Source organism: Bos taurus, chromosome 1 (genome assembly GCF_002263795.3).
Source record: "Bos taurus isolate L1 Dominette 01449 registration number 42190680 breed Hereford chromosome 1, ARS-UCD2.0, whole genome shotgun sequence".
NCBI classification, from domain to species: Eukaryota; Metazoa; Chordata; class Mammalia; order Artiodactyla; family Bovidae; genus Bos; species Bos taurus.
Genome location: NC_037328.1, coordinates 151,645,451 through 151,673,153, shown reverse-complemented (window position 1 = coordinate 151,673,153; position 27,703 = coordinate 151,645,451). Strand labels below are relative to the sequence as shown.

The 27,703-nt window shown below is 41.7% G+C and overlaps 1 protein-coding gene across 1 annotated transcript in view; it reads left to right on the top strand.

The window, feature by feature from the left end:
• The window catches only part of COL6A6 (collagen type VI alpha 6 chain), a 115,992-nt gene that overhangs the window by 6,906 nt on the left and 81,383 nt on the right, over positions 1-27,703 (top strand). Inside the window, exons 5-12 of the mRNA XM_015474150.3 lie at positions 1,048-1,605; positions 3,999-4,574; positions 7,744-8,313; positions 14,872-15,215; positions 15,300-15,378; positions 20,515-20,669; positions 24,654-24,746; positions 26,106-26,159. Coding sequence (XP_015329636.1) covers positions 1,048-1,605; positions 3,999-4,574; positions 7,744-8,313; positions 14,872-15,215; positions 15,300-15,378; positions 20,515-20,669; positions 24,654-24,746; positions 26,106-26,159 — 2,429 coding nt within the window. The remainder of the gene's footprint in view (positions 1-1,047; positions 1,606-3,998; positions 4,575-7,743; positions 8,314-14,871; positions 15,216-15,299; positions 15,379-20,514; positions 20,670-24,653; positions 24,747-26,105; positions 26,160-27,703) is intronic.

Here is a 27,703-nt window from a genome sequence, read left to right as displayed (position 1 = left end):
CTGATGCATAAAAAGAGTGTTTTATGTTTATTTAAATTGCTTTTTAACAAACCCTGTATAAAATCTTCTAGAGCTAGGTAAGTGATTTTCAACCAGGGGTGACTTCCCCCCACCAGGGGATAGTTAGCAATGTCTAAAGACTTGGTGGTCATAACTGGGGGAAGTGCTAGTTAATTGGCTTCTGCTGCTGCTGCTGCTGCTGCTGCTAAGTCGCATCAGTCGTGTCCGACTCTGTGCAACCCCATAGACAGCAGCCCACCAGGCTCCACCATTCCTGGGATTCTCCAGGCACTGGAGAACACTGGAGTGGGTTGCCATTTCCTTCTCCAATGCATGAAAAGTGAAAGTGAAGTCGCTCAGTCGTGTCCGACTCTTAGCGACCCCATGGACTGCAGCCTTCCAGGCTCCTCCATCCGTAGGATTTTCCAGGCAAGAGTACTGGAGTGGGGTGCCATTGCCTTCTCCGAATTGGCTTCTAAGAAGTATTATTTAGTATCTCCCCACAAATTCCTATGAGGATAGATCTATGATTAGACCATTGCATGTGTAATATGATCAAATGATTTCTGGTTTTAAGGAGTATTGGGGGTTTATTTAATAACTTTGTAATAAAACTTGTATGAAATCTTCTAGAGTTAGATCAGTAGTTTTAAACCAGGGGTGATTTTGTCCCTAAGGGGATGGTTAGAAATGTCTAGAGACATTTACTTTTGGGGGTCATCATTGGGGGGCATCTAACAGGTAGAGTACAGGGATCCTGCTAAACATTCTTCAGCATCCTGCAGTGCCTGGATTGCCGTCCACAGTACAAACTTTCCAACCACAATGTTAGTTGTGCTGAGGTTGAGAAGCCCTGGGTTATACGTTAAATAATAAAGAGAATAGGTTCCCCTTCATCATCTTCAACGCTTCATTTACCTGCTAACAACCCTTAGCAAGCACACACTTAACTTCGTATAGAATTGTTTGTGTTTTAGATTTTCCTGTTCACTCTTCATCTTTTCACATGAAGCCAACTTGAATATACATCTCCTTTCTCCCGTGCAGCCTGCAAAGAGATGAAGGCCGACATCATGTTCCTGGTGGACAGTTCTGGCAGTATAGGACTAGAGAACTTCATCAAAATGAAAACATTTATGAAGAACCTGGTGAGCAAATCTCAGATCAGGGCAGATCGAGTGCAAATCGGTGTGGTCCAGTTCAGCGACGTCAATAAGGAAGAGTTTCAGCTCAACAGATACACATCCCAGGAGGAAATTTCAGATGCAATAGACCGAATGGCTCACATTGGAGAAACCACCTTGATGGGTAGTGCCCTGACCTTTGTGTCTCAGTACTTCAGCCCTGCCAAGGGAGCCCGGCCCAATGTCAGGAAATTCCTCATCCTCATCACGGACGGTGAGGCTCAGGACATAGTCAAGGACCCAGCGGTGGCACTTCGGGAAGAAGGCATCATTATCTACTCTGTAGGGGTGTTTGGCTCCAACGTCACCCAGCTGGAAGAGATCAGCGGGAGGCCAGAGATGGTTTTTTATGTTGAGAATTTTGACATTCTGAAGCACATTGAGGATGACCTTGTGTTTGGAATATGCAGCCCCCATGAAGGTAAGCATGGGGACATTCACCAGGGGGGTCACTGAAACACCACATATCCATGTGGGTCCTTGCCTCTTGAACTAAGCAATCTACTATTTGAACACTATAAACCAGTTTTGTTCAATTGAACTATTTATCCTAGTGGCTTTTGGCTCACATAGAGAAATGCAAGTTTCCTCAACAGAACTGTTAAAATCAGACAGTAAGGAACAATTCAGATCTACCTAGGTTCTTCCCCATTTGTAGACAAAGCACTAGGGGGATGAATCCTCCATTTAAGGAAAATAGTACCATACAGGATTTTAGGTCTGGTTCCCTAGTAGGATCTGAATCAGGAGTTCTTACGGAAGCAATTTATTTACTTATTGCTTTAAAAAAAATTATTGAAGTATAGCTGATTTACAATGTCATGTTAGTTTCAGGTGTGCAGCAAAGTGATTCAGTTACACATACATACAGTGTGTGTGTGCGTATGTGTGTGTGTGTATTCTTTTTCATATTCTTTTCCCTTATAGGTTATTATAAAATATTGAGTATAGTTCCCTATGCTATATAGTAGATCCTTGTTGGTTGTCTATTTTATGTATATATATGTTAATCCCAGCCTCATAATTTATCCCTCCCCCTACTTTCCCCTTTAGTAACTATAAGTTCATTTTCTATGTCTGTGAGTTTGTTTTGTAAATAAGTCTATCTGTATCTTTTTTTTAAGATTTTTAAGATTCTGCAAATAAGTGATATATAATATTTGTCTCTTTCTGTCGGACTTAATTTAGTAGGATAATCTCTAGGTCCATTTATGTTGCTGGAAATGACATTATTTCATCCTTTTTATGACTGAATGATATTCATTCATTTCATATAAGTATTCATTTAAAATACTTATATGAAATGAGATAATCTTTGTAAAAACATGTCAATATTTATTAAATCTTATAAAGGAGGGATAAGATATAGGAACTTGAGCAATGGATGCTTCAGAGGAAATAAACAGGCAGTCATCACGGTGTTCCCAGGGTGCTGCAGAATGAAAGTAATAACAGTTCAGCAGGAATAAGGGACCCATGGGGCCTGACAACAGAGGCATTCTGGAAAACTTCTAGGAAGGAGATGAATCTTAACGGAATTTTAAAGGAAAAAAGGGACGTCATCGTGTTGTTCAAATAATAGTTCTGGCCAACCTACACTAGAAGTATTGGTGACTGCAATCTATGTTTTGTGGCTAGAGGAGTACACCTGGATTGTGCGTCCTGGTAACTCCAACCAACACAAATATGACCTCTTTGAAGGGTGCTTTGACTGAACAGCCTACCCTGCAGCCTCCCAGGTAATCCAAGCAGGCTCCCCTGAGCAGCTGAAGGCCCAGGGGACAGCGTTTCTATTTGTGTGGAACCAGACTTTCTGGGTGATGTGGTCATGGCTCTGTACATGTGGCCTCCAGTTAGGTGGGTAAGTGTATTGGCTTTAGGGTTTGCAACAACCCTACCATGTTGTAGGGAAGTGGCTCCAAAGAAGGGAATGTGGTGAGCCTTGGGGAAGGGTTAGGGAAACCTTCTCACAATTCCATTTCTCCAAAATGGATGAGGTAACAGTTGAAACATACCTTCCTCAGGCCTGTAGACAGACGGTGCTACATAAAGGCTAAATCGTTCACCATCCTACAGTTCCACTTCTCTAGAATGAATGAGTTGGAGTTTGGAACTCTGCACTTGAGAATACAATGTGATACACACATGGATTACTTTACTTTTCCATGGCATTGACCCCACATTTAAAAAGTTAATGAGAGGTCATGCTAGGATCACTTGGTTGGGCCAAGTGTGGAATGGGCCAATTTCTATAACAAAGCCCAGACATGAATACAGATTATGTTTTAAGAAAGTCAGAAAAGGAGAAAATGCAACCTTGGAAAGTTAGCCATGAAGAAAATATAGTGTTGCCAAATTTATTTTCATTTGGTCATTTCCCCAAGGTTTATCTTAAGAATAAAACCTCATGATCCCTGTGGCTTAAAAAAAAAATATATATAGACAGATTTGCATAAATGAAAGCACATGTTGAAGGTACCACTTACACAGGAAAATTTCCTCAGAATTATGAATTGGGTTTTTTTGGTCCAAAAGCACTTGTCCTGTTTATCTCTGATGTCCTGTAACTGTCACCCCACCCGCTTCCCACCCACTGCAGCAGGCTTCATATCACATCTGCCTTGTCCTAAAAGAGACACAAATGAGTATGTGTACTGTGTCTGTTATCCAGAGAGCAAACATCCAGATGCACAGCTTGATCCTATGGAGGGGACACCCTGGCATTTAAAATGCAGGGGGACATGGTGGGGGATGTGAATCCCCCATAATGTGCAAGGCTAATCTCATCAGTTTTCCTTTTCCTTCCTCTTTCAGAATGCAAGCGCATTGAAGTTTTAGACGTCGTGTTTGTAATCGACAGCTCTGGCAGCATTGACCATGACGAATACAATATCATGAAGGACTTTATGATCAACTTGGTGAAAAAAGCTGATGTGGGCAAGAATCACGTCCGGTTTGGGGCTCTGAAGTACGCGGATGACCCGGAGGTGCTGTTTTATCTGGATAACCTGGACACCAAATGGGAGGTGATTTCGGTGCTCCAGAATGATCAGCCCTTGGGGGGCAACACTTACACCGCCGAGGCCCTGGGCTTCTCAGACCACATGTTCACGGAAGCCCGGGGCAGCCGTCTGCACAAAGGGGTCCCACAGGTCCTCATCGTGATCACCGATGGGGAATCCCACGATGCTGATAAGCTCAATGCTACAGCCAAGGCCTTGCGAGACAAGGGCATCCTTGTCCTGGCCGTGGGCATCGCCGGTGCCAACCCTGTGGAGCTGCTGGCCATGGCAGGATCGAGTGACAAGTACTTCTTCGTGGAAACTTTTGGAGGTCTGAAGGGGATATTTTCAGATGTGTCTGCCAGCGTATGTAACTCTTCAAAAGTAGGTAAGATTCATCCATTACATTTTCTTAATTATCAGAAGAGGTCCAAATAAGCGGGAAACCAAATGGGGCACTGAAGATTCTATAGAAGTTCCCACCTTGTGAAATCTTCAACCTTCTACACCTCTGCATAAATTCTTCCAGTGATGGAAAATTCACCTTTTTTTTTTTTTTCTGTTGATGAAGAGGGGCTATACTTCCTTTTTTAATTAAAAAAAATTTTTTTTAATTTTTATTGACACCAGAAACATTTTGTATCGGGGTATAGCCAATGAACAATGTGGTGGTAGTTTCAGGTGAACAGTGAAGGGACTCAGCGCTTCATACACATGTATCCATTCTCCCCCAAGCCCCCTCCCACCCAGGCTGGCACATACCATGGAGCAGGAACCATGTGCTACGCAATAGGTCCTGCTATATTTAAAATGAATAACCAACAAAATTCACCATTTTTTGAACAGACTGTATTTATTGGAACACAAATGGGTTTCTGCACGCCACTTTCACCCACAGGAAGTTCTTCTTTCTGTTTACACAAGAAATCAAGTCCCTCTCGTGCTCAGAACCACTGGCTGGAGTCCTGTCTCCTCCAGTCCGGAAGTTCCCTGTGCCTTCGCAGGTTTCTGTTACGGCACAGGCTCATTTGAAACATGGAGCCCAGTGCTAAACACCCAGTTTTAGCCTCAGATGTTTCCAGAGCAGAGAGCATACAGGACTTCTGCCCTAGGTGCTATGTTTCTGTTCTGGCAGCTCGAAATTGCACTGCCACATCCATGTATGTATTCATTCATTCATGTGTTCAGCTGCCAATTTACGGTTTCTTATCAAAGGGAGACTATGGTCTTTTAAAACTCCTTAGTATTTTTATTAGGATGTGTTTTACTAAAAATACCAAGTATTTTTGTTAAGAGAGTTAATATTAACCTAGGATTTCAATATCTTGGTGCAGTTCCTTTTAAAAATTATTTAACTTTCCTGTTTTTCATATGCTATGCCTCCTGAGACTACAGCTACTATCTTTTTCGTTCACAAAACTAACAAAATCCATCTGGATCTCAACAAAAGCTGGGATGAGTCTCTTACCTTCTACTGGCCAATGTCTTAAATTCAGTCTGACCTTTTCAAGTCCACTGTAGAAGTCGAAACTGAATTTTTATATTGAATGTTCTCCCTTGGGCACAAAGAAAGTTCATTTCCTTTATTTGAATCTGAAACAAAGGCATTTAATGAACTAACCAGTTCCTGAAGGATCTATTCACCCGATAGTTTATCTCTACCTTGTTTATCTCAGTCACAGAAATCTCAAGATATCTTTCATCTTTTCTGAGGCTAAAATGAGAATTAATAATGTTAGGTCAGTGATGAGCTCTATGGGGAATTCAAGGAAATTTTAATGCTTTCCAGAAGGCTGAAGAACACACATGAGCATGCGCCAAGCATAACTCACTCACTGGCAATGGCCTTTCACATTCTTTTTGTTAATTTGCTGTGATAAGACAAGGGCAGCATAGTGCACTAAACCATCGTGAATTGTTCAAAATCACTTCTCTCAAGCCGACATTTTTGCCTGTATGCACCAGAAAGCGGGCTGGTTAGGAGACAAAGAGACTAGATAGAGGCTTGAAGTCTTGTGTCTTAAAACTCAATTTGCCGGAAACGAGAAAAGTGCTTATTGACTCAACTGGCCAGCAAGGCCAAGTCAATAATAAAGACCATCTGTCTGTTTGTTCGCATCCCTAGATGGATGTGTCATTTATTTTTCTTGTTATGCTACCACTGTCACTGGGCTTTCTGGAAGTCAAGCCTAGATTGCAGGTGAGAGCTCATTTTCTGTCACATCACCCCCAGTTCGCTAGCATCTCAGAAAAGAAAATGGTGTGAAGCCAGACAGAAAAGAGAAGCCTAAAAGGATGTGGGACTATGCCTCACACTGACCCTATGGCAGGATTGTGTGTCTCTGTTTTCTTTCCAATTAATGGGACCACAGGGTGGCATAAGCTAAAACACCACCTTCAGAAATAGCATTTCCCTATCAGTTCAATTCAGCTGCTGAGTCGTGTCCAACTCTTTGCAACCCCATGGACTGCAGCATGCCAGGCTTCCCTGTCCATCACCAACTCCCAGAGTCTAGTCAAACTCATGTCGGTCAAATTGGTGCTGACATCCAACTATCTCATCCTCTGCCATCCCCTTCTCCTCCTGCCTTCAATCCTTCCCAACATCAGGGTCTTTCCAAATGAGTCAGTTCTTCACATCAGGTGGCCAAAATATTGGAGTTTCATCCATAACATCAGTCCTTCCAATGAATATTCAGGACTGATGTCATTTAGGATTGACTGGTCTGACCACCTTGTAGTCCAAGGGACTCCTCAAGGTCTTCTCCAGCACCACAGTTCAAAAGCATCAATTCTTCAGTGCTCAGCTTTCTTCACAGTCCAACTCCCACATGCATACATGACCACAGGAAAAACCATAGCCTTGACTAGAGGGACCTTTGTTGGCCAAGTAGTGTTTCTGCCTTTTAATATGCTGTCTAGGTTGGTCATAACTTTCCTTCCAAGGAGCAAACATCTTTTAATTTCATGGCTGCAGTTACCATCTGCAGTAATTTTCGAGCCCAAGAAAATAAAGTCTGTCACATTTCCCATTGTTTCCCCATCTATTTACCATGAAGTGATGGGAGCAGATGCCATGATCTTCGTTTTTTGAATGTTGAGTTTTAAGTCAACTTTTTCACTCTCCTCTTTCACTTTCATGAAAAGGCTGTTTAGTTCCTTTTTGCTTTCTGCTATGAGGGTGGTGTCATCTGCATATCTGAAGTTATTGCTATTTCTCCTGGCAATCTTGATTCCAGCTTCTGCTTCAACCATTTTTTCTTCTTGAGGATGGTTTTGACCATGGCCACCTATACAGTGTTACAAACCTCCATCCATAGTTCTTTAGGCACTCTGTGTATCAGATCTAATCTAATCTAATCTAATCATAAGGGATTTGATTTAGGTCATACCTGAACGGTCTAGTGGTTTTCCCTATTTTCTTCAATTTAAGTTTAGTTTTGCAATAATGAGTTCATGATGTGAGCCACAGTCAGCTTCCAGTCTTGTTCATTTGACTTACCCTGCTCAGTTAGAGAAAGAATAACAATCTGATTTTGTTGTTGTGTTCTTTGTAGACTGTGAAATTGAAAAAGTTGATCTCGTGTTCCTCATGGATGGTTCAAATAGCATTCATCCAGATGACTTTAGGAAGATGAAGGAATTCTTGGCCTCTGTCATTCAAGACTTTGATATCAGTAACAACAGAGTGCGTATAGGAGCTGCCCAATTCAGCCACACTTACCAGCCAGAGTTCCCCCTGGGAATGTTCATCGGCAAGGAGGAGATCTCATTTCAGATTGAAAACATCAAGCAGATCTTTGGATACACCCACATCGGTGCCGCCCTCCGGCAGGTGGGGCACTACTTCCGGCCGGACATGGGCAGCCGGATCCACGCAGGTACCCCCCAGGTGCTGCTGGTCCTCACGGATGGCCAGTCCCAAGACGAGGTGGCTCAGGCTGCCGAAGAGCTGAGACACAAAGGCATCGACATTTACTCCGTGGGCATCGGGGATGTAGATGACCAGCAGCTCGTTCAGATCACCGGGACCGCCAATAAGAAGCTGACAGTTCACAACTTTGACGAACTGAAGAAGGTCAAGAAGAGGATTGTTCGTAACATCTGTTCCCCCCGGGGTGACAGCAGTGAGTATCCAACAGGTCCCTAGGGTCTCTGCCATCTCTGGGGCTGCGGGGAGAATGCAGATTTGTGCCTGTTGTTTCAAATGGAACCTTTCACAGTTATCAAGTGTTTTCTGTCCCTTGTAGATTGAGACACAGGATGAGCCTCTTGTCAGTTTTCCTCTCCTGGGAGAGTATGCCCTCTTTGTGATGGGAATGCCTCACCTTCTGAAGGTGTGAGGACAAGGCCTGTTTACACTCTGGGTGGTTTCAGAGGCTGAAGAATGTGTTCCCCGAAAACAAACTATTTGACAGATTTGGGTTGCCTAGCAGTGGGGCTGCCAACTGCTGCCACAGGTAGTGAGGGAGTATCTTAGAGTTTAGAGTGTTAATGTGAAACTTCAACGCAGAAGTTGGTAAATATTTTCTTAAAAATTAGCACATTTTGACATTTTTTTCCAACAGATGGAAGAAAAGGTCTTGAAGGAGAAATAACTTTCTATTTTTATAAAAGTCCCCACTGGGTTGGCTGTGATTCTGTATAACTATCTATGGTAAAGAGTAAGCCTAGATTTCCACCAGGGAGAGGAAGGCTACACAGTTGTTAAGAGGCAGCTCTGGAGATGAGTGGTTAGTGGACTATAAGTGCCCATTTAATAGCCACTTTTTCCTGCACAAGTGGCTTAACTTTCCTAAGTTTAATTTTCTCATCTGTAAAAATAAACCACAAAGCGTCTAGTTCAAATGAAATGAGGAATGCATATTTAACATTACTTTGAATAAACGTGACACCTGGGCCGTCGTCCTCAAGTCACTGCACTTCTGTCTACCATCGACCCATTCGATTCATTCATGGGGTCACCTCTTGCCTTGCCCCCAGCCACTTTAAAGAAGTAAGTGGCCCTCTTCTTGGTGATGAATATGTCCATCCTTGGATAACTCTTCAGACTCCACACTCAGTCAAGTTCACTGTGCTTTCCCTGCTGCAGGCCGATCACCACGACCATTTTAGCTGGTCGGCATTTTAGCTCTCATCCCCCACCTCCTGTGATGCCCCCTCCTCCCAGGCCTTGCCATCTCCTTACTGATCATGGTGTCCAACCTCTCCAGCATGGGCTGGCCAAGGGAGATGGGCCAAAGAGGATCAGGAAAGTTCTTCACTTGATGGTACTTTTCAGAACTCCATTTTATCAGCAACCCTTGTGTAAACTGGGCCTACTCATGACTGCTTCAAAGACTTCCCCTTCTGCACATTTGTCAGAGGCATCTGTCCCTTGAGGAAAGTGAGCATCTCTCAATTCCAGCTGTTCCCTTATGCCTTCCTCATCTTCGGGGCATCTAGGGATGCCTCCCGCTTTATCTTGGAGAAGGCAATGGCAACCCACTCCAGTACTCTTGCCTGGAAAATCCCATGGATGGAGGAGCCTGGTAGGCTGCAGTCCATGCGGTCACTAAGAGTCGGACACGACTGAGTGACTTCACTTTCACTTTTCACTTTCATGCATTGGAGAAGGAAATGGCAACCCACTCCAGTGTTCTTGCCTAGAGAATCCCAGGGACAGAGGAGCCTGATGGGCTGCCGTCTATGGGGTCACACAGAGTCGGACACAACTGAAGTGACTTAGCAGCAGCAGCCCGCTTTATCTGCTGCTATCTCTTTGCCCCTCCAGGCAGCTTTCTTGGATGGGAGACCAGAGAAGCCCAACACAGCTCTTTCTTATGTGCAGCAGTATCAACTCCATGGGAAACAATTATGTGTCAGTTTCCCCAGGAAACTCTGGAAGTTCCAGCCCTTCAGTGTCGGTGTTCCAGTGTGGGTGCCTCTCCTTTATAGAAGGCAACATTACATCATGTCTCACTCTTTAGAACTTCTTGACCGTATCATCTCCAGGTTGCTTCTCAGAGTGCTTCTCTCTTCACTTAAAGAGAACATTATCTCCTCTCTTTGTGTGTCTGTGTGTGTGTGTGTGTGTGTGTGCATGCACTTGTGGGCAGAGACTCATGGCACACCAACTGTCCCCTCCATAAGTCTTCTGGGCTCTAAGCACAAACCTTCCATAAGGCCCAGTATGTGAACCAAAGTTTAAGAGTCCTGCCATTGGTCAGGACTGTCTATGTAAATTGCACCCCACTTTCCTCCCATACTTTGTAATGTGCCTGGTGACCTCAGCCAAACCTTCCACATGAATTTCCTGTTTCACATGAAATGCCCATTTCCATTTATTCACATCAGGCTGAAAATGATCTTGGAAGTATTTAATCTGTCCTTAATAGGGTGAAAGAAAGCCAAGTGGAAAGTCAAAACAGAAGTCATGAATGTATAAATAAATAAGAAAAGTACACTTTAAAGATAATTCAAGTGATTACTGTAACAAACAAGAATGTGTGAGGCCTTTGTGGCCAAGCTGTGGTCTGAGGACTAATGAGGTTGGAATGATAAAGCCTGTGCAAACACGGTGGAGGATACCAGCTCCTCTTGAAAATAAGCTCCCAAATCAAGGGGAATCAGACAGTAGCTTGATGTGTCTCAAAAGAAACCAGGTTCAGAGCCTGAACATCCAGCTTTGCTTCTTATTAAAACATGCACCACTTTGGAGTGGTCACTAGCCTTTCTTAGTTTTCTCATTTGTGCAGTTAAATTATTTCTGTTTCTCTGATTGTACTTAGGATTTAGTTTATGGGAAAGGATGGTTAGCTGCATGGAGATATGAGGGAAACATCAGTATTTCTTGTGCCTCTATGGAGGGTCACGCATTTTCAAATACTGTAAATGCATTATCTCATTAAACCCCCAAACTCTCTGTGGTTTGTATTTTCATTCCCATTTACAAATGAGGAAAAGGGAGCTCTAAGGAATATTGGAAGCCCAGCCCAGATTATACGGAAGGCAACAAAGTAAGCAAACTTCTATGTCTGTCTGATTCCAACACATTTGTGGGTTGTTAAATTTGTTGGTATAGTGGCTGTCTAGGTTATCTGGTGTTCATGTTATAAATATTGTGCTTCAACTATGAAGTGCTGGAACTTATTAAGACATCATGGGTTTATATCTCAAAAGCTTCTGCTATGTAAAGAAGCCACTCCCTGCTAGGCTGTCCCTTCCAGCAGCATAATATAGCACTTGAAACCTGCATGACCTAGCATCACTGGCCACCCAGGAGGTGGTGAAAATAAGGTCGTTCAGTGCAGGGACTCCAGACAGGCCTGGATCTCATTCCCACATGCGAGATCCACAATAGCAACCGTGAGACCTCGGGCAAGCCTCTCTAGGCCACAGCATCTTCTTCTGCAAAACGAGTATTAGAAGCATTTCTGCTTATTCTGTGTGTCATAGGGACACATGAGGAATGCATGAGAACAAGCTCGTGTAAATATTCAGTGAGTCTTAGTAACTCTCAGCGTATTGCCAAAGGTATCTTGAAGTAATTTTATAAGTCCAGGTGCATGGAGTGATAGAGTAGTTAAGTTCACAAAAGGACAGTTTGCCAAGAGTTCCTTGGCTCAGCAACTTTAATCGTTTAGCAGTTCAGAGCTATATTTCAATTTACTGCCTCAACATACACCAAATTCCCCTAAGCAACTAAACTGAACTCTGTTTTCTTATCTTTATCCATGCTAATCTCCTGATTTTTCTTGGAGTCTGCCTGTTCTAACCACCCAGAGGAGGCCCCCAGCAGTTTTCAGGATATGGACCTGCTGCCTTTTCTGGCATGGAGCCATGACTAGGTAGCAAAAGAGTCGAGAGTACCTCTCGTCTTTCACATCAAGGAAGATGAGTCAAAAAGGACATTCAACCAAAGGCCAGTCTGATAAGGACGAAGTAGACACACCTTCAGGAACTGACTCAACGAATATGGGAAATATAAGAAAAAATTGATGGTCATTTCCAACTTTTCTTGATAAGGATCTCTAGGTCCCTGTCTTACTGGGGTTCTCTAGGAAGCAGAGCTTGAAGCACAGTTTATGTGGCAGTACTCCAGTGGGAGTACAGTCCCGGGGAAGCAAGAATGAGTGATACAAGAAAGAAGAAAGTAAATATGAGCTGTGTGTTACCAAGCTCACTACAGCTTCTGAGAAGGCATCACTGGTACGCTGGTCCTGCAGAAGGTCACCCGGGAAGCCCGGAAACACTGCACAGACCAGCCAATCGGGGGAAGAAGAGCCGCTTATCTATTGGTTTTTTCCCACCTTCTGCCTTTCACTGGCCACAGTTCACCCCCATGGAGAGCTGCTCTCCCACACTACAGAACTGTGTTATCCAGCCCTTTGGAAAGTCAGACACAGGAGCGGCAGTGTGTTGAATCTGTGGCTGAAGTAGTGGAAGGGGCCAGAGCTCTCATGAGTTCAGTTGGGTTGGACATGGGTTAGACCAGTCATTGAAGACCTACTGCAGGGAGGCGGTGTCAAACCCTACCCAAGACACACTGTGTGGGAGAGCCGGCAGTGGTGCCGCCGGGGATCTCCAGGGGACAAGTGTCCAGCTCCTGTGTGTATGTGCGGATAGCAGGTCTTGGAGGTATACAAACTAGGTCTTTACCTAACTGTGGGCGTCCCTGGTGGCTCAGCTGGTAAAGAATCCGCCTGCAAAGCAGAGACCTGGGTTTGATCCCTGGGTTGGGAAGATCCCCTGGAGAAGGGAAAGGCTACCCACTCCAGTATTCTGGCCTGGAGAATTCCATGGACTGTATAGTCCATGGGGTCGCAAAGAGTCGGACATGACTGAATGACTTTCACTTTTACTTCACTTACCTAATTATATTTTCTAGATCTTTCTTTCTCTTTTTTTCATCTAAGATATCCCCTTCTTTTAAATCTCCAACAAAATTTTTCTCTCATCCCAGCTAATAACCAACAGCCCAACTTTGTGCTTAAAATAAGTGTTTTCTCCAGAATCTGTCTTCTAATCTTATTAATATACCCTACTATCTTGACCATATTTCTTTCTTTTTTAAAAAATTTTATTGAAGTAGAGTTAATTTATAATGCTGTCTTAATTTCTGTTGTACAGCAAAGTGATTCAGTTGTACATATATATTCTTTTTCATATTATCTTCATTATGGTTTATGATAAAATATTGAATAGAATTCCCTGTGCTACACAGTAGGGATTTGTTGCTTTTCTATTTATGTATATGGTAGTTTGTATCTACTAATCCAACTTGTCTCTCCCCTATCCCCATCCCTCTTTGGCAATCATAAGTTTTTCTCTATGTCTGTGAGTCTGTTTCTTAAATAAGTTCATTTGTTGGACAGTGTTTCTTAATACTAAAACTCTGCCATCATTAATTCCAATTAAGGACTTTCTTTATAAGTCAGATAATTAAAATCAGCTTTGGGGTTTGGCAGGGAATCAGGAGACCATTACTGTCTTGCCCAATCCTTTCTTTTCCCTGTTCTTTTGTACTTTTATCTTGAAATATATAATCTTCTTATTTTTATAGACAAGAAAATAGAGAGGTGAAGAGAGGTGAAGAGATCTGGCACAAGTGGTTCAGTAGTAACACAGTAGTGACCTGTACAGTACTGAAACTAAAGTCTGCCTCCCCACTCCAGGGCTCCTCGCTGCTAGTTGTCAGATTCTCAGAACCCTGGTTTATTTGTTTTTACCGCCCTTGGTAGCCAGTCCTCACCCCCTTTTGATTCCCACTCCCATCCACTTTTAGCCTTCTTCCTAGCCCACTTCCAAAATCGTCTCTGCCTCCTCTTGCTAGCTCTGAAGGGCTCTTGATTTGAGGGCAGACATCTCTGTAGAGTCTGCAAGGTCATTCCATGACAGCCCACTTGACTTATATGATCCACTCTCTCTGATTGTATTTAGGCATATGACTGCCCCCTCTGGACTGTTCCCCAAATTCCATTTCTTTGATCACATTATCATGGACTCATTCATCAATCTGAATTAGTTAAATAAACACCAGGAACTTATTTACTAGAGTTTGTAATTTTAGTAATCTAGGTAAAAAGCTAAAATACTCCATTTTTCAAGAGGACAGTTCCTAGGAACACTCAGTGATGACATTTTGGCATCTTTGTTTTTTCACAAGAGAGTGTTTTCCTTGAAGGCAGTAATGTGTTCTAGTAATTCAGTGGTTTTCTGTTCAGGGATTAAATCATCAAAATCATTCCTTTAGGGGTTTTTCTTTTTTTAATTTATTTTTCTAAACAACTTTCTGTTTTCAAATGTTTTTCCCTTATAATTATAATTTAATATTTGTTGAATGACCTCAGTTGATACGTAGCATGAAATGAATTTCCTCTTTTGGACTATTAACATTTCCACAACATGTTTCAGCTATTTAAGTGACTCTTCATAGCTTCTTCAGTGGACACATTGGGATCTTTCAGACCTTTGTTATAGAATCATCTAGATTTTATAGATGCTGGGGGAAAAAAAAAAACCCCACTTTAGGTTGTGAAAGAGTGATTCTGAGCCTTTGCACTATTCACATCCTCTTCCTTGTTTTCCAGCTTTATAACTGGGATGGAAACAAGAATTCCAAGTCTCATGATTCAACCATGACATACAAGCCAAATGAAGTTCTTTATTGGTCTAATACAATATGCTTTTCCCTTGAATCCTAGATTGCTTTGTGGACGTTGTGGTGGGATTTGACATCTCAACTCAGCAGAATGGGCAGACTTTGCTCGAAGGCCAGTCCTGGATGGAAACCTATCTTCAAGACATCTTACGTGTCATCAGCTCCCTCAATGGGGTAAGCTGTGAGGTGGGCACGGAGACTCAGGTTAGTGTGGCTTTTCAAGTGACCAATGCTGCAGAAAAATATTCCCCCAAGTTTGAGATCTACAGTGAAAACATCCTGAACAGCTTGAAGGATTTAACAGTTAAAGGACCGTCTCTTCTCAACGCAAACCACTTGAGTTCTCTGTGGGATGCATTTCAGAATAAGTCAGCTGCTCGGGGAAAGGTAACTTAGTTTTATTTTATTTATTGGTTTTTGGTTGCAGTGACTTCCTTTTCACTCATTTTTCTTTTTTGAATACTCTCCTAGGTGGCCCTCTTATTTTCAGATGGATTGGATGATGATGTTGAAAAACTTGAACGAAAATCTGATGAACTTAGAAAAGAAGGTACCACACAAATGGGGAGGGCTGGGAAACGAGTGTTGGCGAATTTTGAATCTCAAAACTGAGTCCTGGCTCTTACATTTGCAGACTCTCAGATAGCACTTAATTTGCAGCCTCTCCACTCTGAATGTGCTTGGGAGGGCAAGCAAGCTCTCACAACATTTTGGCATCTACTTTTTTCCTCCTGCCCATATGAAATAGCACTGAATGCAGTGTCTTATCCTTTCTCTCGTATTACTTTATTTTTTCTTCCTAAGCTTTCCTGGAGTATGTTCCTGCCTCCCTTGCCCCATGCTATCTAATATTTCTACGTCTTAAGTGCCAGCAGAAGTGAACCATGTACGTTTCTGCTTGACTAAGGAATGAGAGGGTTGGACGATTTTCTTCTAACACTCTTAAAGTTTTCAGAGTTCCAAGCGTTGGTGGACAAGTTTACTCATGTCTTGGGACTTCGTAATCAGTTCCTTCTCTCAGATGACAGATTGACCAACTATGGTGTTAATGAGTTTTTCAAGCTCTGGCACCAGGCTTTTGGCTTTAGGAACCAATGCTCAGTCTGATTTATTGGCTATTTGTACTAAACTATGGATCAGTGGAAGGAAAATGCACTCACATGTTTTGGTTTGACTAAGAATAGAAACAGATTTTTGTAAGTGGATGTTACTGGTACCCCACCCAGACCCCCTTACAGACAGGCTCCCTCATCATCCAGCTGCTATGAGCACTGGCTGCTCACATGTTACTCACAGGTTCCCCCTCTCTCTGAGGAACTGCCCTTCACCAACCTTGCCTGGAAGTTTACTCCCTGTCCCCATCTTTGGGCAGCAGGTGGAGTGCAGAGACTTGGATGCCAATTGTGTGGTGTAACTCTGGCTCCGGAGTTCCCCACGGGATCAGGCTGAAGCTAGACTTTAGCTGAAACACTGTCTTGCTCAGCTCCTTCTCCAGCCTGACCCTGCTTATCTTTGTTCCCTTCTTCAGAGAGTGCTTCCTCAATAAATCATGGGCATCTAAATGGCTATCTAAGGCTCTGCGTTGAGGGCATCTGACCTGTCTCTCTGGTTAACTATTAGAGGTGGATTGAAAGTGAAAGTGTTAATCACTCAGTCATGTCTGACTCTTTGCAACCCCATGGACTATAGCCTGCCAGGCTCCTCTGTCCATGGGATTCTCCAGGCAAGAATACTGGAATGTGTTGCCATTACCTTCTCCAGGGGATCTTCCCGACTCAGGGATCGAACCTGAGTCTCTCATGTCTCTTGCATTGCAGGCAGATTCTTTACCACTGAGCCACCATTAGATTTTGTCTTTTCACTGGTTCTTATTCCTCCATCTTAAACAGATTGCAAAGTTCACTGAAGTCACAGCTGAAGGGTAAGGGTTTTATTTTTATTGTATTTACTAAAGCTATTTCTCTTTATTCTATCGTCTTGGCCTTTATTCTTGATCTGAAGAGGAAATATGAATGAAGACTGAGATCAGGAAAGGTGGATAGGAAAGGCTTTTTCAATTTCAGCTTTTCTTTTGTGGGAGATGTACCTTTGCAGACAAAATCACAGTTTTATCCAGAAAGTTTCTCTTGGAACACCCAGGTTTCTAAGACTGATCTTCTTTCTTCCAACTCCTGAGGAAAACTGGTAAATGAGTTTTAACTTCAGAAGCTAGATTTTGAATATCCTCAGAAATTTAGAATCTTTTTCCAGTATTCAAAATCAACTGTATTTCCAAATGCTGACAGTGAAAAAGTGGAAAACAAAATTTAAAAAGCCATTTGCAATGTACACATGACAGGAAGTGCCAAGGTATATATTTAACAAAATATAGTTGTCTATTTGCTGAAAATTATTAAAACAATGATAAAGAAGACTGAATACGGTTAAATGTCAATTCTCTCCAAACAGATCTATAGATTCAGTTAAGTCACAATCAAAATCAAAGCAGGGTATTTGTTAATATACAAAAAAAAAAAAGGTTCAAAATATATGTGGAAATGTAAAGGACCCAAAATAGCCCCAACAACTTTGAAAAAGAGGTAAAGGTTGGAGGACTCACACTAGCTACAGCCTTTCAGTGGGAAAGATAAAAGGGTGTGGGTCACAATGTTCTTTGAAAGGTGTTGAATGTCTCCCACTTGGAACAGAGAGCACCTCTGGCTGTGAACTCCCACATTTCATGTAGATGCTGAGTTGATGCTGAGCCCTTGATCTGTTCAGCCTGGAGAGCCTCTCTAACTTGAGGCCCAGACTCTGTACATGTAAACTGAGCCATCACCGTGGAACAAGAGGAGACCAGGAGAAAAGGATCCTCAGGGATGGATATCACTTTATAACCAACACATGTAGATTGGGGTTTGAATCTGTTTTTTCACTTTAAAAAATCCAGTACTCTAGAATCTACTCAGTGATTCTTTATTCTCGCAACTTTTGAAAGCTTCTTTTTCTTAATTCATTTTTTAAGAATTCAAAACACTCTGTTTAAGATCATATGGACCAGATGAGTCCAGAAAGATCGGGATTGGAGTCCTCTGTCCTGAGAAAAGTGAAAGTGAAAGAAAGTGAAATCACTCAGTCGTGTCTGACTCTTTGCAACCCCGTGGACTATAACCTGCCAGGCTCCTCTGTTCATGGGATTTTCCAGGCAAGAGTACTGGAGTGGGTTGCCATTTCTTTCTCCAGGGGATCTTCCCGACACAGGGATCAAACCCAGGTCTCCAGCATTGCAGGCACATGCTTTACCATCTGAGCCACCAGGCAAACCTGAGTTACAAATTATAGTTACATGCATATTTCCTGCAAATCAACAACCCCGTGGTTCTCATAACTCTTAAACTTCTACCTTTCTTGGAACTTACAAGAAATATCGGATGTGAGATCTTTTCGCCTTCTAGATAGGCCCACTGGCACGCCTCCTTTTGATCATTAGACACGAGTTGATGAACCTGGCGCTCTTCGTGGCCTCTCCCAGCCCCGATCCCGCTTCTCCCCATCATTCTCACTCTTGGAAGTGACCTGTCTTTGTTTGCTTGAGACAAACCAGAGACTGTCAGCACTCAAACCAGGAGAGTTCTGGCAAACCAGGACAGGTTAGGCACCCTATTCTTTGGTATTTCTTCCTTTATTTCATGTCAGCAACCACATTGTTTGCTGTTGTAGAACTTGAGTCTCCCCACTGTATCCCTGAAACTGTTCTCTTTACTCTCCTTTTCCTCTCAAAATCACATAGAAACTTCTATAAGAAAGCACTCTTGACTCTGCCACGTCCTTGGAATATTCTTTATCTATTCTGATCCACTGGTTTTCAAGTCTCATCCAAAGAATTCTTCACCTATCCCTAATAAACTGAGAAAGGGTATGCCAAATAGTTATGTTTTCATAAAACTGAATTTATCCAACTTTAGGACTGGCCTTTATTATTATGTCTTTAGTACATTTTTGTTATTAAAATGTCCTTTGAGTGTAAGCTTTGGAGTCGTGCTGTTGGATGAAAACCTTTGCTCATCTGTAAAATAGAGGTGTAATCACACTTACCTGTAATGTTGTATTTATATCTTAAAAATTAGGTAATGCATGTAAAGCACTTAGCCAACGTCTAGGCACATAGTAATTATCAATAAATGAGAGCGCAGTTGTTGCATGGTTACCTCCACCCTAATGATTGCCCGGCTTAGTAACATCACCATTTAATGTCCTTACTTTATAAAATAAGTCAACACTTTCTTAGTCTCTAAAAGTCCTCTTTGAAATATGTTGATCTATAAACTTCCAGAGTCTATGAGTCACAGCTCTGGTTGGTTATATGACATTTGCTTCTAATTGCCTTACAAGAGACCTTTAACTGTCTCTTGTACATGTAATTCCAACCAGATTGTCATTTAGAGTTACGCTTCTCAAGCTTTAATGTGAATCACCTGGAGATTTTATTAAAAGATAGATTCTGATTCTGCGGGTCTGGATGGGGCCTGAAGTTCTGCATTTCTGATAAGCTTCCAGATGAAGACCCCACTACTTCTCCAAGGACCTCCCTTTCAAGTGGCAAAAATTAAGAATACTTACTTTGCTGACATATGAATTCCTCTGTGCTTTAGTATGCTCTGTGGATTCCTTATTGCTGCTACTAAAATAGTTGACTTACAATGTGCTGGTTTGTGGTATCGTGCAAAGTGATTCAGACATGGAGGTGCAGTCCTTTTCAAATCCTTTCCCACCGTGGTGCATTACAGAGTACGGGCTACAGTTCCGTGTGCTGTGTAGTAGGCCTTTGTTGTCTATTTTATGTATGGTAGTTTTGTCTGCTAATCCCAAAGTCCTAATTTATCCTAATTTATCCCTCCCACCTCCTCTCCCCTCTGGTGACCATAAATTCGTTTTCTGTGTTTGTGACGACTCAAGCGTAGAGTCCGTTTTGTCTTGTGAATAAGTTCGTTTGTGTCGTAGTGTAGATCCCACAGATAAGTGATATCATATGGTATTTGTCTTTGTCTTTCTGACTTCTCTCAGTACCATAATCTCTAGGTCCATTCATGTAGCTGCAAATGGCATTATTTCATTCTTTCTTTTATGACTGAGTAATATATATACGATATGTATCCCACTTCTTTATCCATTCGTCTCTTGATGGATATTTAGTTTGCTTTCATGTCTTGACTATGGTGAAGAGTACTGCTGTGAACATTGGGGTGCGTGTATCTTTTTGACTTATAGTTTTGTCTGGATATATGCCCAGGAATGGGATTGCTGGGTCATGTGATAGCTCTGTTTATAGGTTTTTGAAGAACCTCCATAATGTTTCTGTAGTGGCGGCATTTACATTCCAACCACCAGTGTAGGAGGCTTCCCTTTTCTCTGTGGAGTCTTTTAAACTCACTATTTTACTTTAAGTCACCAGAGACCTCAAGGATCTGTTATAATTTATTATATAAATTATTCTCCGCTCTAGTTTTGAAAAATGGAAATTCTTTCATTCGCTAGTGATGACTCTGTCACTTGTCAGTTTTACAGTGTGTGGTTGGGGAGAGTGAATGAGGGTAAAATGAGTGTTCCTCTTGCAACCGGCTTCCTGGAATGGCAACTCTCATACCTATGCAAAGAGCGTAAAGGAGCCCTACTCTGCTTAACTGGAGAACTGTTGACTGTTGGCTAGGCCTGAATGCCCTCATCACTGTTGCTCTGGATGGACCCACCAGTTCCAGCGACCTGGCTGATCTTCTGTACATTGAATTTGGGAAAGGATTTGAGTACAGGACGCAGCTCACTCTTGGGACCAGGGATCTTGGGAGCCAATTGTCAAAGCACCTGGTGAGTCACTCAGAAAAGGCTCATGAGTTTAAATTTTCTATTTGTTTTGTATATAGGGTTCATATTTAGGCTTATGAATGTGAACTAATTTTGTTCATTTGGGAGTAGAACCAGGCTTTTCTGATTTTGTGAAAAGCCAAAATGAAGAGGTGTTTTGAAAGAAACATCATATCGTCGTATTGTAGAGCAATGTCAAAGCATGTTTCTTTTTGTTATTGTTCTCTATTTGTTTATCAAAGTATAGTTTATTTATATTGTATTAATTTCAGGTTACAGCAAAGTGATTAAGTTATAAATGTATATATATATATATATATATATGGATATATATATACACATATTCTTTTTCCAATTCTTTTCTCTTATAGGTTATTATAAAGTATTGACTATAGTTCCCTGTGCTATACAGTAGGTCCTTGTTGGTTATCTATTTTATATATAGTAGTATGTTTATGTTAATCCCAAACTCCTTATTATCCTTCCCCCACAACTTTCCCCTTTGGTAACCATAAGTTTCTTTTCTATGTCTGAAAGCATGTTTAATTTATATGCGTAGCCAAGAGAAAAAGAAGAAGGAAGAAACTAAATAGCACCTATAATCCTGCCCAAATTGCAGTCAATAAATATGCCACCAAAGGGTGTCTGAGCTGTAAGAGTGACTTGGCTGATCCCCCAGTCAGCCAGTTTTCACATTCCTTGCAGATACTAAATGCCAAAATTCACCACACTGAATATGATTCTGCTGTTTAAGATATGTGTTTTTTTTCTGCAAATGGCCTGTGAATAGAGCTGATTCCATAGAGTTCAACTGAAAAAAGAACATCTGTTCCAATCTTGGAAGAAAAACTAGTGATGTGATGATGGACCTCCCATGTCATACTTTACGATGGAAAGATGTTTAAAGGTTGTCTTGACTGATGGAAATTTTTGCCTTATGATCTATCTATTTTTAGAACCTAATCCCTAAATAAGATGCATCACAATCCTTTTTCTTTTAGAAATATACAAGAATTCAAACTAGCTTGGTGAAGGTTTTCAAGTTATCTATGACTAGTTTCACCTTTAATGAGAGACTGAAAATTTGCAATTTGCTTATAATTTATAAAATCTGTAATCAGCATATCAAGACACTTCCCAGTAAGGTGCTGGCTCCTGCTACTTTTTGTTTTATAATTAAATTTATTTATTTTTGGTGGTGGTTTAGTGGCTAAGTTGTGTCCGACTCTTGAGACCCCATGGACTGTATGTAGCCCACCAGGCTTCTCTGTACATGGGATTCTCCAAGCAAGAATACTGGAGTATGTTGTCATTTCCTTCTCCAGGGGATCTTCCCAACCCAGGGATCAAACCCAGTCTCCCGCTTTGCAGGTGGATTCTTTGCCATCTGAGCCATCAGGGAAGCTCTATTTATTTTTAATTGAAGGATAACTGCTTTACACTCCCGTGGTGGTTTCTGCCAAATGTCAATGTTAAATCAGCTATGGGCATGCCTCTGTCCTCTCCCTCTTAAACCTCTCTCCCCACCCCACCCTTCCAGGTTGTTATAGAGCCCTGATTTGAGTCCCCTGAGTCATAGAGCAAATTCCCATTGGCTATCTAGATTACATACGATAATGCATATGTCTCCATGTTAACTCTCTCCATACATCCCACTGTCTCCTTTCTTGCCTTCTGCCCACGTCCATAAGTCTGTTCTGTATATCTGTGTCTCTATTGCTGCTGCTGCTATTAAGTCACTTGAGTCGTGTCTGACTCTGTGTGACCCCATACACGGCAGTCCACCAGGCTCCCATTCCTGGGATTCTCCAGGCAAGAATACGGAGTGGGTTGCCATTTCCTTCTCCAATGCATGAAAGTGAAAAGTGAAAATGAAGTCACTCAGTCGTGTCCGACTCTTCACAACCCCATGGACTGCAGCCTACCAGGCTCCTCCGTCCATGGGATTTTCCAGGCAAGAGTACTGGAGTGGGGTGCCATCGCCTTCTCCGACTGATGCTCTGCAAATAAATCCATCAGTATCATCTTTCTAGATTCTATATATATGCATTAATAAATGATATTCGTTTTTCTCCTCTGACTTAGTTCACTCTGTATAATAGGCTCTAGGTGTATCCACCTCACTAGAAGTGACTCAAATGCATTCCTTTTTATGACTGAGTAATATTCTATTGTATATACATACGACAGCTTCTTTATCCATTCTCCTGCTACCTTCTGACAATAGATCTCGCATATAGATATTTAAACAGTGTGTTCAGTGTAGTAACCATGTAAAAATAATTGCTTAGAGAATATCATCTCTAAGCATCTCTTGGCTTCCCTGGTGGCTCAGACGGTAAAGCGTCTGCCTGCAATGTGGGAGACCTGGGTTCGATTCCTGGGTTGGGAAGATCCCCTGGAGAAGGAAATGGCAATCCACTCCAGCACTCTTGCCTGGAAAATCCCACGGACGGAGGAGCTTGATAAGCTACAGTCCATGGGGTCGCCAAGAGTTGGACATGACTGAGCGACTTCACTTCACTTCAGTGTAGTAACCATGTAAAAATAATTGCTTAGAGAATACAGAAGTTTTCTTGTAACTTAATATGGAAGTTTTGCTGTAATTCCTTTCTACATGGGAAAATGGTGTCTATTTTACAAAATTTTTTTCTGTCTCTGAAATTTGTAATTTAAAATTGGTAATTCATAGAGGGAGGAAGTTATTCTTCAAACGAGGTTATCAGTTTTTAGATGTCACATAAATGCAATACTGTATAAGAAATGTTTAATTTTGGAAATAGCCCATTTTAATGTTAATAGTAAAATATGCTGTAGGATGTTAGTGATCCAAAGAAAATTGATATCATCTAACATGAAATCACAGAATCCATTTTGTTGTTGTTGTTTGGTTTCACACATTTCAAGTTTTATTGGGTTTTCTGAGGTTTATGGGGCGGGGGGGAAACAGAATTTTCCAATATCAGAAAAGAAACAGTATATAAAAAGAAACAATTTAGAGGAGAAATTGTGAAATGGTTATAACAAAATATTTTCATTTTTCATCACACTAGAATTTTGATGGGAAACTTCTCAACACAAAGATTGATTCTACCCCACTGAGGCAAATCACAGTATTTACCGCAGACAGAAGTTTCCTTAAAGTAAATATTATGGGTTAATTGTTCTCCAGGCAAGAATACTGCAGTGGGTTGTCAGTCCCTTCTCCAGGGGATCTTCCTGACCCAGGAAGTGAACCAGAGGGGATCTTCCTGACCCAGGAACTTAACCTGGGTGGCCTGCTTTGCAGGCAGATTCTTTACCAACTGAATCACCAGAGAAGCCCCCAAATGTGATGGACTATGTCAGTTTTTCAGGGGATGACTAACTAGGTCCAGGATGAAATTCACTCAGATTTTTTAAATATATAACATGCTTTTTATCCAGAGTAAAAAAACGTAACCAGAGTATAAAATCTCTTCATATGCCCACCCTCTACAGCAAGTGCTTCTGAATGTTGAACACATAATTGGTGTCTTTGAAATCCTGTCCCACACAAACTGTGCTAGAAGTGCTGACCATTGAACTCCATGCCAAGCAATGTGACAATGGACAGTGTCTAAATTCTCCAGCATACAAATATTTCACAAAACAGGAAAAGGGAAAAAAAAAAAAAAACCAGCATGTATTCTTTTTATTGAACAAACTATTAGGGGCAGAATTATACAGGGTAATTAACAATACCATGGTCAATGTGGGCACAGGAGAGCCCATTAATAAATTAGTGTGCAGTGAGTTGGATGTGGCAAAACTGATGCTTTTTTGAGAACACAAAAACATCTTTGAGGTTATTCTGAATTCGTCATATGGTGGAGAATGAAGATCACAGAAGGAAAGATGAAAGGTAAAGCCTGTCTCCCTCATCCTCTCTAGAGCACCTTGAGCTTGTGTGTGAGTGTGACTGGGCAGTGATACCACCAAATGTAACGTATTCCTACCCTCCTCAAGGTCAATGTTGCGGAAAGGACGTGCTGCTGTTTATTCTGCAAGTGCATTGGAGGAGATGGCACAAGGGGAGACCCTGGACCAGCAGGGAAAACGGTGATTTTAGTTGCAATAGTGGCTCATTTTATTTGAATATAGTATGTTTTTCAGAAACAGGTTTAGGTAAAAATAAGGGCTCCTAGGTAGAGCCTTTGAGGTAACCATTTATCATACTGCTTATATGTCAAATTAGATAGGCTTCTTCTTGGTTTTCTAAATTGGAGTCTTAAAAAAACAAAAAACAAAAAAACCTTTTTATAAAAGCATCAAGAGAAAAACTGCTGATGAGATGTCCCTGGCAGTCCAGTGGTTATGAGTCCATGCTTCCACTGAGGGAGTGTAGTTTTGACCTACATGCCAGGCGGAACAGCCAAAAGGAAAAAAAGAGAAAGAGAGGGAGAGAAACTGCCTAGACTGTTGATTATCCAGTGTCCTGGCAGTGATGACAAGATGCAGAAAAACCAACTGGGATCTCTTATGTTGAATAATGAAAGCTTCCTAAATACTAAGGAGTCAATTTAATTTCTGTTTTTAATGGCTGCAGAGTTATTTAAATCAGATAGGGAATAAGTTGTATAGTCTGCTGAAAAGCTAGATCAGCTCACCCTGTCACAGCAAGAGATGCCAAGATGTTTCATTCAGCTCTACCCAGACAAAAATACTGCCATAAATATATAAGTAAAAACAGACCAAGTCTGAAAACAGTAACTAACAACAGATTCATGTATTTCCTAACCCAAAGAAGTTAATGTACCCTTACGTGAAAATATGATTTGGGCTTTGAGGAAATGTTCAAATATGCACAAACATACCATAGATGTGTTTAAAATGTTCAGTCCTACTTATTTACACATGTGTTTGATTTTGGATAACTTATAGATAGCACTGTAACTTCCAAATCACCATGGCTGTCTCTCTGAAGAAAGTTTTTGGGCTAATTATTTCCTGAGTGCTTTGATTTCATGTACAGAGAATGGTAGAATTTTTTTAAACAGGTATCAGGAAAAATGGAAAGAAATATGTGTGGTCTATTTTACATGTAGCATAAATCCTCAAAAAGAATTTTTAATGAGAAGAGGATAATTCTAGCCTGTCAGGGGCAAATATAGCTGTGTTCATAGAATGTTTGTCTAGGAAAAAAACTCCAGCTCTATAAACTCCAGCTCTAAACCCCAGAGAGAGCTATGGAAAATGTTTCTCACACACCCACCCTTGAGTGATCTGGATACTTGTCTCAAAATTCCATTATTTTTATGTGTGTAAATGTAGCTTAGGTTGGGGGGGGGGGAGGCTGTATTTTGCAAACTCATACTATTCTACATAAAGTAAAACTGTGAAGTTGAGGAATTCTTGCTTGATTACCTCTGAGTTTTGGTCTATGGAGTGCTAATGTATCCTTCCTTTCCTTATTCCCAGGGACTTCCAGGTTTTAAAGGCAGTGAAGGCTACCTGGGAGAGGAAGGCACTGCTGTAAGTCAAGGTTTTTCCAGCTCCATTTATTCCTAAGAACATATCTATGCTATGAAAGCATTTGTATCATTTCAGAAGGAAGCAAGAAAAGTTCTAAGGATTCACTCGCAAAGTTTGAGGTTTTTCCAGGTCACCAATGTTTTATTAACTTACTGTCCCCTCTTGGACTATCCACCAACACTGTATAATCAACTCAATGAAAAACTTCTCTTTTTCACTGCTGCTGCCGCTGCTGCTAAGTCGCTTCAGTCGTGTCCGACTCTGTGCAACCCCATAGACGGCAGCCCACCAGGCTCCCCCATCCCTGGGATTCTCCAGGCAAGAACACTGGAGTGGGTTGCCATTTCCTTCTCCAATGCATGAAAGTGAAAAGTCAAAGTGAAGTTACTCAGTCGTGTCTGACTCCTAGCTCTTTTTCACTAGGAGAGTCAAATCACTGCCATTTCCCCCTTCCATTCTGCATGAGTAAACCCACTCACCACACTGCTTGTCTAGGACCTTGCCCTTTCTTGAACCTATTCATCCATTTATCTTTCCTTCCTTCTTTCCCTCCTTCCTTCCATCCATCCATTTAATAAGTGTATATTAACCATCTTACAATTTATCACATTATTTATCAAAGACCTCATCATAAATACACTCATCATTCATTTAACAGATACATCTTAAGGTATCTTTCCATGTGCCAGGCACACTGCTAGACCACAGAAATAAAAATAAAGAAAAAAAAAAGATCGATCCTATCTCAGGCAAATTCCAGACTATTGGAAAGACACATGAGAAGCAGTAGGTCTAGGTGTTATACACGAGAACTCTGCTCGAGGTATACGAGGTGCAATGCGATAGAGTGTGGAAGTGCAAATACTGAACCGCCTCAGGTGACAGCCTGAGAGGAAGGCTGCAGACAGGGGGTAATGCTTGGGTGGCATCTGAGGACAGATAGAACTTTCTCCAGGCTAAAGGGGGAAGAATATTCTACTACAGGGAGAACAGTGTGATCAAGGGTGTGTAACTGAGTCAGAGAATTGTGTTTGCAGAATGACATATGGTCAACATGGCCAGAATCCAGGACACAGTGAGAGATCAAGGTGCAAGACCTAGAATTCTGGGAGTCTCGAGTACTCTGAGAAAGATTTGGAGGTGTCTTCCAGTTGATGGGCATCACTTAATGATGTTTAGTTAGTTAGTTCAGTCACTCAGTCATGTCCAACTCTTTGCAACCCCATGGACTGAAGCACAACACGCCTCCCTATCCATCACCAACTCCCGGAGTCCACCCAAACCCATGTCCATTGAGTCAGTGATGCTATCCAACCATCTCATCCTCTGTCGTGCCCTTCTCCTCCTGCCTTCAATCTTTACCAGCATCAAAGTCTTTTCAAATGAGTCAATTCTTTGCGTCAGGTGGCCGAAGTATTGGAATTTCAGCTTCAGCATCAGTCCTTCCCGTGAATATTCAAGACTGATTTCCTTTAGGATGGACTGGTTTGATCTCCTTGCAGACCAAGGGACTCTCAAGAGTCCTCTCCAACACCACAGTTCAA